Source organism: Oryzias latipes, chromosome 13, assembly GCF_002234675.1.
Source record: "Oryzias latipes chromosome 13, ASM223467v1".
NCBI classification, from domain to species: domain Eukaryota; kingdom Metazoa; phylum Chordata; class Actinopteri; order Beloniformes; family Adrianichthyidae; genus Oryzias; species Oryzias latipes.
Genome location: NC_019871.2, coordinates 18,643,894 through 18,653,711, shown reverse-complemented (window position 1 = coordinate 18,653,711; position 9,818 = coordinate 18,643,894). Strand labels below are relative to the sequence as shown.

At 42.2% G+C, this 9,818-nt stretch overlaps 1 protein-coding gene across 1 annotated transcript; it reads right to left on the bottom strand.

Moving 5' to 3' along the window:
* Positions 1-11: 11 nt before the first annotated feature.
* On the bottom strand, positions 12-9,376 carry LOC101157874 (dehydrogenase/reductase SDR family member 12). The gene is made up of 10 exons (XM_011482661.2): positions 9,245-9,376; positions 7,588-7,721; positions 4,951-5,033; positions 4,765-4,860; positions 4,567-4,648; positions 4,426-4,487; positions 3,932-4,036; positions 3,280-3,370; positions 3,041-3,178; positions 12-766 (listed from the first exon to the last, which is right to left on the bottom strand). Exons 1-10 carry the CDS (start codon positions 9,298-9,300, stop codon positions 651-653), a joined length of 963 nt encoding a protein of 320 aa, XP_011480963.1. The 5' UTR covers positions 9,301-9,376; the 3' UTR covers positions 12-650.
* Positions 9,377-9,818: the final 442 nt, after the last annotated feature.

The window sequence follows — 9,818 nt, the reverse complement described above, 5'->3', positions numbered from 1 at the left end:
ATTGGATCTGGTAGCAATCTGTAAGTTTCTTTATTCACACATGAAGACCAGTCAAAGTTACAGCGAGCGTTGGGGAGGTGCGCGGCAGAACCTTAAATTGGTGATAGATGCTGTGTTTTATAGAGTAAGCATGTCCAGTTTGGGTTCATTTTTGACTGAAGAGAAGCTGAACAACAGAGCTGACAATAAGCTGACCCCCCCACACACACACACACGCACACACATGGCAGTAAGGTGACACTCTTTTCGTAAGCGTGCAGAGCACCACATGACGTTGAACCCACACGAGGCGAAGAGATGGAGGTGATTTTGGTCATCAGATTCCCATCTGGATGACTGCTAATGAAATCACAGCGACACTGAGTGGGCGGGGTCTTCTCTCAGAAGCAGCTTTACGCTCAGACGTACAAGCCTGTTATGGTTATGTTGACCTATAATAGTTACAAAGCCCAACAATGACACAGCAACAACCACACTGATAGTTAGAGAGCATCACATGTCAGCTGTAAGTTCTGCTTTTGGAAGGCAGGATTTCCAAAGCATTCAGAGTCCCCATCAGGTGTGAGGAGGATGGAGCTGAGCCCCCCTCTGCAGAGTCTTTGTGATGAACCTCTGAGTCCAGGTTAGTGCTGGTGGGGCCTCCTGCAGGCTTAGTGTGGCTGGAACTTCTTGGCCAGCTCCTCCAACAGCGACATGAACTTCTGCTCCTCCAGAGGGGAGCTGTGGGTCCACGCCAGCGGCAGGTGGGTGGACACCACCCTTCGGTCTGAGCAGGTGGAGAAGCAGAGAGAACACAGTTTATCAGGACAGATTTAAACGGGCACTTTTCTGGATTTTTATATGCATTTTTTTTTACATTTTTAAGTAGAATATTGGACCTTTGATGACATCTGAGCCTAAGTTTTCCCATTAGTCACATGCACCAGAGGCTTTCGCATACAAAGTCTCAGTCAGTTTAAGTACTGCATGGTTCTTGGTTCCGATTTTGCTGAACTGATTCTGTCCAAATTCTGTCATTTGTGCTCATTGGCTCTGTTTGATTGACCATTCTTTAGCAAAGTCCCACCTCAAAGCGGATTTGGCTCCACAAAGTGATGTTTTCTTTAAATGTGTGACATTTCAGCAGTTTTGGAGAAAAGTGGAATGTCTTTGTGGGAAAAAAAAATAGTTTTCTTTTTCATTGCAGAGATGCACTTTAACTTTCGGCAAACGTCTAAAATCTTTGCAGAGAACCTCAGACTTACAGAGCATCCGATAAACACCTTTAAAATCAGCCTTTCTCTGTAAAACTCGCCAACCCTTCTCATCCACAACCACCTGCCTGCCTGTTTCTAGCCCCCCCACCCACCTACACACACACACACACACAATGCTTGCTGCTAATTAGCTGACTGGTGTTTTTACATTCAGACTGAACACACCTGATCCAGGTAAGGAGTAGAGAGCAGTGCAGGGGGAGGAACAGTAAGGCTTTATTCATTCAATTTCTAAACCTGTTTTGTCCCTTTCTGGGAGCTGGAGCCTATTCCAGCCACTTGTGGGCGAAGGCTGGGGACATCCTGGACTGGTCGCCAGTCTGTCGCAGGGCCACAATCACACACCCATGCAGACTCACATTCACACCTAGGGACAATTTAGAGTAACCAATTTACCTATGAAGCATGTTTTTGGACCGTAATGCTTTAGAAACACTGAATTCAAAAAGGTCAAAGAAAGAAAAACTACATTTTCTCAAATATTTTATAGATCTTTTTCAAATGATAGTTTAGTATATAAAAACAAATCACTGTTTTGCATTCATGAGCATGCAGCTCACTGGACTAAACACTCGGGACGCATCCACAGGCTTTTTGTAGGATGTGGGGAAAAACAATAAAGAGAACAAAACATTAACAGTTTATTCATTTCCTGTTATCATCAGACCAATCAAAGGAAAGCACCAGTGCTGGATGTATACATCCTTTCACATTAGGCTGCGACCTTTTTCTGTCAGGCCAATAGAGGACAGTACGCATGAGAACAAAAGGGCACATTAGAGTGATCGCAGAGGCTCTCCTCTCTGGCAGTATCTGGCACCAAAGCAGACCACTCCAGCTGCAGTGGACACCAGCCAAATGTCCTCACACATGCACATGCACGTCCACACTCCAGCCCCATTGTTTAGGCTCATTCACATCAATCAGCTTGTTTTCATTTCCTTTTTACTCTGAAATGCATAACAGTTTTACACCTTTATGTTCTGTCCAATAAGTTTTTATTTTCTTCTTCTTCATTCTTTCTGCTGCTCCCTTTTGCTAAGGCAAATCCTCATCTAACCCTCTCTTCTGCATCCTCCACCATCATGTCCTCCATCTCTACATCTATAAACCTCCTCTTTCGTGGTATGTCCAACCTCAGCCTCCTTTTACCAACATTATCCCTGCTCCATGTCTTAGTGTGTCCTAACCATCTCAATCTGCTTCCCTGCATTTATCTCCAAAACATTCTGCATGATCTGTTCTTCTGATGGATTCATTCCTAAACCTATCCATGCTGGTCATTCTCCAAAGAGAATCTCTTTGGTAAGTGCTGCCTCCAGCTCTGCTTCCTGTTTCTGCATCAGAGTCTCTGAACCAACAACATCGCTGCTCTCACCACAGTCTTCCACACCTTTCATTCTTTTGTCACTCATCACACCTGAAACCTTCCTCCACCCGGTCCAACCTACTCCAATGTGGTTCTTCACCTCTCTTCAACTCTGTTGTTCTGGACTGTTGACCTTTGACCTTCTTCACCTCTGCTCCCTGTAACCTCACAATTCCACTTGTATTTTATGGCTAACATAAAAAACTCATGTTGTCTCTGGAGCCTAGATTTCACAATAAAACTGTTAATCATTTAGTCCGGTGGATGTGAATTGAAGTGAGCTGTTTTCTGTCCAAACTGTGTAAAGATCTAATACATGAATGTAGAAGCTGTTAAAGATCATCATTGTTAATACCAGTACACTCAGAGACTAATAAGTATGTCTCAAGCTCTTTAAAATGTTTTCGCAGCATACCCTGGTAGAAACGTCCACTCGGGTTTGTGATGGCAACCTCGGAGATAGCGAGCCACACCACCGTGTCAGCCCCCTGATCCGGAGAGCGCAGACTTTCCTTCATGGAGCGATGGAAGTCTGGCATGGCATTGGCTACCGCTAGGATACGGCGAATATAAAGAAAGGAAGCAGGTTTATCTTGTTAGAGCAAAGATGGTTCAGATGTGTTTACAGGAAAAAGGTGAAGAGGTGGGGGCTACCTGGAGTGTCCACCCAGCCAGGATGCATGACGGAGAAATGGATGTTAGTGTGAGTCTTTGCAAACTGCTCTGTCATCACAACCTGCTGCCTCTGGAACACAAACAGACACAAAGCTGTTAAAGTGCAAAGATCTGAAGGACACTGACAGCTGCTCCCTGAGGCTGTTTGTGTCTGTGAACACAAAGAGACAAAACACACAACAGGACTGCAACAAGACAGAAATCAACTGGGTTCTTCAGGAACTCTGAGTTTGAGTTCTGTACCAACTAAAATTCATTCTCATTTCCTTCAACGTGTGTTGTATTTGTGTCCTGTAACCTTAAATGTTATCATCCTTCCTCATTCTTTTTCTTATCTTAATGTAGGCATTAATTGTGACATTTGAGGTTCCCCTTAAGATCTATGATTTTAGAAGCAGCTCTCTCAAGAAGAGGCCCATCCATCCCTAAGTCCATGCTCCGCCCCCATGGCCAGAGTCCACGCTCTACCTTCAAAGTACAAGTTCATGCTCCGCCCCATGCCCTGTTTCCTGGGAGACATTTTAAGGACTTCTCTGCTCAAAGGCATCCGTCGATGTGGAGATGGAAATGCCCAAACTACCTCCGTCGGTTCTACTGCAGGCTAACTGTTGAAAAAGTGAGCGGCTCTTACTTTGTGCTGGGCGTAGACCATGGTGCCGTCGTAGCGACCGCGCTCAGATTGTAAATTTCCTATTCTGAGCTTTTGCACCAACATTCCTCCTGAGGTCACTGAGATCTGAACATGGAGAAAAAAAAAGGACTTTTGTAAAAGAACACATACTAATAAATCAAAACTTTCAAAAGCTCATTAAAAAATAAATTCAAAGTTCCTTTTTAAATAAATCAATATTTTATTTTAATTTTCCAGTAATATTTTATTTTGCTTCAGAATAAAGTAAATTTTATCACTGAAACACATGTTTGACACATTGTAGACTTAATATAAACATTTCATGTAGATTTTGTTTTATAAATACAGTTGCAATTCTATGATTCCATTTATATCCATTTAAATTAGAAAGTGTTGTTAATCTGAAAAAAAGCCATTGGATCCCTTTTCATGAACTTCCTCTGTTTTTCTCAGAGTGTAAACTGGATAACTGACCGTATAAAGCACAGACTCACCACTCTGGGATCTGGACTCTTCTCCAGCAAAGGAACAAGGCTCTTGGTGAGGATGTAAATACCTGCAGAGGGTTTCAGAATCATTTCCATCCTCCCCTAATGGTCATCGTCTTCACACTTCATGCTTGTGTTGTGACTCACCAAGAACATTTACAGCAAAACTCTTCTCCAGGCCTTCTGCGTTCACATCTCTCTGACTCATGATGGAGCCTGCGTTATTGATCTACAAGGTCGTGTTAGATTATCATTTGCATAAATGATGAATTGCAAGCTGTGAGGCTAATACTCTGTTTCTGGTTCTGAACTTGCACCAACATTGACACTAGAAATGCCACTTACGAGCACATTGAGAGCCTTGTACTTCTTCTTGAAGGCCTCAGCAAACTCCCAGACCTTCCTGGTCTCAGACAAATCCAGAATGTGAACATAGACTTCCTGTAATAAAACAGTCAAAATTAAACCATATTGAGCTTGTAACCAAGCTCTAATACCAGTTTTGTTGGGTAAATTTGACTTTCACCATACTTTGTTTCCACTCTCCTTGACGATGTCAGCTCTGGCCTCCTCAGCTTTGTCCTTGTTCCTGCAGACCATGTGGACCGTTCCCCCTGTCACAGAGATTAGCCCATAGAACCAAGTAATATGGAATATTTGGTATTAAATGACTTAATTTGATGAAATGGAGAACATCCTCTACTCAGTCTGTCCTGAGGATTTTCCCATTGGTGTTTGTCTGAAATATCTCCCTTCAAAGTAGTTTTGACATAATCCGAACCAATTTCCCTGAAGGCCTTTTTCTTTTTGTACATAGGATCAGCGGCACTACTCCAAGACTCATATCAGCTGCTTATAATCACAGTCTCCGACTTCCAGTTACCACACATAACTCCTGACCACTAAAGAAATCTGCAGTGTAAACATATTTGCCCTTCAGCTCTCTTCAACACATCAGCCAATCTCCCTTTTCATTTCCCCCCAACGTGTAAATAACCCCCTGAGATCACGAACTCAGTCTCAGCAGAATCTCAGTCATCCCCTCAAAAGATCAAGTTAGTTTTTCAATAGAGACAAAGTGAAAGTCATCTCAGGTGATGCCGGTCTTCGCTTAAAGACTCCAATGAGATCGTAGTTCAGTTCTGACAGAAGTGAAAACACGTCTTTATCCACAGTCTATGAAGGTTTTCCACCAAAGGTAAAAAAGGTAAACAGGAAGTGGATCGCTTATAGCCTGTAAAAATACTCAAATAGGAATGTACAGTCAGTCTTTTGTTTAATGAAAAAATAAACTTTACGCTATTCTCTTAAGACCTGGCATCAACTTGCATGGACATCACATTTAGGGTATATCGCCACAGTTGTTAAGTCTGCTTAACTGTGACTTTGTGACTACATGTGTAGAGGGTTAGCTCAAACATAGCTTTGGAGGTTAAAGCAGTGTTTCTTCCACTTCATGGTTCTGCTAAGACTAAAAGAATGAAAAAAACTTTGAAGGAAGTTAAAAAATGTTGACAGAAACCATGGAAAATATGAAACACCAGTGAAAGTTTCGAGATGTTCCAGTCCTGGTGAAACCATTTTGGTATCTGTACCACTGATTCCAAAGTAATTACTAGAAATAAATCATTCATTCATTCATTCATTTTCTGTACCGCTTTGTCCCTTTCGGGGTCACGGGGCTGCCGGAGCCTATCCCGGATTTATTAGAAATAAATCAAATAATCTAAAATTACAGAATACTAACATTATATATTGAATTGTAATGTGTGAAGCTGTATGATTCCCAGCGTAACCCTTGTGCTATCCTGGGCACTTTGACATTAGGAGTTGGGTCATCTAGACCCCACAAGACAGTGCGCTGAACTTTTTTCTTCAATGATTTGTGATTTTTACTGGTGTCCATGGATTACATGAAATCCTCTTCACCTTTATCCACCTTTGTCATGGTAGGGAGAACACGTCAATGGTCATCTTGACCCCATAGGATAGCACAAGGGTTAAAATGATTCCAATCAACATCCTGATAAAGTTACAGGAAGACAACAGAGCTACAGTTGTCAGCTTCCTCCTTCCTCTGAGGCGTCACACTCTCTGTGGCATTCATGAGCTCATCTGTTAACAAACTTTCAGACTGATCATCCCAGAAAGATTAAATTAAGTTTTTTGTGCTTCTGAATTTTCCTTTGGGACTCCTAAAGCTTGAACCCTGTTGCCAGAGTTTCTGCACACACTTTGAAGGTTTGCAGCAAATCAGGAAGACAGTCAGATTTGCTGCAGGAGGTAAAGTGGTTGACCTCTGATCAGAGCTTTGCAGGTTCGGTTCCTGCCTGCCCATGTATTGAGCAAGACACTGAACCCCACATTGCTCCTGGTGCTTAAATGTTGGCACCATTGTTAGGCAGTTGAGCCACGGTGTGTGCATGCAGGTGTGTGTGAGAGACTGTAAAGCACGGTGGGCCTCCAAGGAAGAATTCACCATTTACCATTTCACCTTGACCCATTCTTTATTTAGCTTCCTTGGGTCAGGAAGTGAGACAAATGAGACAAAAATTGGAGTGAGGTTGGTGACGTCTGACATTGGATCATAACCAGGTGCAGACAAAAACTGAAATCTGGCGCTGGACCATGTAAACACTGCTGCTGAAGCTCTCCTCTGTGTCTATGGCTGGTTTTAGGATGTTTGAGTCCAGTAAAATCCCAACTTCATCTTCAGTGACATCTATGATGATCTCTGACATGAACTACAACCTGGAACCACAGAAGAACATTGCGAACTTCTTCCTTTATTGTTTCAATCTGTATTTGGTTCTGGTATCTTTATACATATCTCAATAATATTGTATTCATAATTTTCCAATTCTTAAGTTTTTATATAAATTAAGTTATAACTATGCTTTCTGATTAATTTCTTATGATCAGTAAAAGCTGAAATATGGATCATAATTCTGCATGTATGTTCAATTCTTTATGTTTTCAAAGTGTTACTGTATTAAAATACACTACAATGCACTCTTGTGATTGGACGCAGGACACTCAGGCAACTCTAACCCTGTGAACATGTCTATCCCTGTCTGTCAAAAGCGACACCTTCAACTCATCATCATCAGTATCTCTGCACATGTAGTTGTGCTCATACAGCTGCTGTTCCACTGACGATGATGTTACCTTTCTTAGCAATCGCCATGGCAGCAGCCTTCCCAATGCCACTGTTGGCTCCTGTGATCATGAAGGAGCGTCCAGCCACGGACACATCCAAGTCCTTCTCCACAAATCGCTTGGAAGCTGTCAGGAAGCCATTCCTGCAAGACAGCAGCACACGCAGCTTCAGCAGATTGTCAGCAGCACATCTCAGTTTACTTCTGTGTGTGTTAGAGATGGCGGCTGTTTAAGGTCAGCCACGCCCACAGCCTTACAGTACAGGGACAAAGGAGGATGGGGTGTGCCTGGCATCGTCTCTGATGTGAGAGGGTTCGGGGTCAGACTCCGTGTGTGAGCCTGTGCGCTCCCAACAAGCTCAATTCCCTTCATTGTACTGCAGATAGTATTGTTGACGGCATCTGAAGGGGGGGGGGGGGCGAGCAGGGAGGGGAGGGGCTTAGGTTAAATGGCGGCTCTGTTCGTTGGTGTCATGCAGAGAGTAATTAGTACGGAGCGGCTGCTCTCTGGGAGAAAAGATAACATCAAACAAAGGGAAGGAGGGAAACGGCAACAAAAGCACCTCTTCAGACTACTTGGCATGCTGGGATCCAAAGGGGAAGACCCCCCCTATCTGTCAATATTAAATAATGATCATGATTCAGGACCATTTATTGTCTAACTACAGATAAATATCTCTGTGACTCCTGTTAAGCCTTATTCATTAATCTTTAATGTTGATCAGTCTGCTTTTTTCAATTCTTTTCTGTTAATCAGTCTTTTAAATCGTTTTTTCTGAGTGAATGAATTACATATTCACTATATTATCACCATCATTACTGAGGTAGATGTTAAACCTGTCAAGGCCCTGGGACGAATTGGTGATCCATCCAGGCTGAACCCCACCTTCACCAACAGCTGGGATAGGCTCCAGCAACCACATGAAAAGGGTTCACCTGGTTTACAGCTGGGTTTATTAATGGATGGATGGATGGATGGATGGATGGATGGATGGATGGATGGATGGATGGATGGATGGAGGGATGGATGGATGGAGGGATGGATGGACGGACAGGTGGATGGATGAATGGATGGATGGACGTTATGCCAGTTGTTAAAATGCATCCTCGTCTTTGAGCTTTTTCTTCTGTTTTTGACTTTACTTGCTGTGTTTGTGAATTTCAAAAAAAAATATAACAATATAATATAATATAATATAATATAATATTTTACAAAAAAGTTCGTGCTAAAAGATGTGCAACTTCTTGAAAGCATTAAAGCAAAAGTAAATAAGCATTTGTTTTACCTTTGCATCTTCATATGTTTGGATCTTTAAACAGCAGAAGACCCCAAAAGGTCAATTTTCAAATGAAATAACTGCTCTTTATTCTGATCTTTTAGACGTTGATTCGTTTTTTTTTTTTGTTTGTTTGATTACAACTAATGGATGGTAAACTCATCTTAAGAATTCGTTTATTTAAAAAACAGTCAGTTTCAGTAAATAGTTTTCTATAAAAAAAAAAAATCACTGAGCATATTTAGCAAAAACAGCATTGACCTTCTCTCTTGGGTCTTTCCTGCAAAGTAAAGCTGTTAGGAAAACCCCTGAGCTTCTGCCTGCAGATGTGTCTGTAAGTCCAGAAAAGTCTATTGGGTCCGCACTCAAAGAACAGGACAGGTGTCTCACCTGGTGAACTCGGTCAGTCCCTTCAGGAACCAGGCGGAGTTGCGGTACAGGGACATGATGCTGCTCCGGAAGCTTCTCCCTCTCGGAGTTTCTCTGCTCTGCTTTTACGCAGGACCAGAACCACGTGGAGCTCCACGCAGCGCATATGACCGGTCCCGGTCCGGACCGCGCTCCAAGCAGCCGCCCAGCGGCAGCACGCAGGGATGCACCAGTCTGCCGGTCTGAGGAGGGGCTTTTATTGTGTATAGTTTCATTTTTTGACATGGTTCTCTGCCCAACAGTATAGGAAAAAGATCAAAAATGACATTAAAGCTGATTATAGCTTTAATTATTTCATAAAGTAATAATAAGACAATAACTATAGTACAAATGTAAGGTGTTAATAGTAAAATAGTAAAATACTAATCTGGAGAGTATTAAATACAAAAATTATGTATAAATATTTGTATGTAATATTGTATATGTTTTTAGTTAAAAAATCTAAATCTACCAAAAAATTAGGATGGAAATAAATAAACAAACAAACAAATAATGACATCTGTCACACCTGTCACACCTCAAAGACCTCGACAGT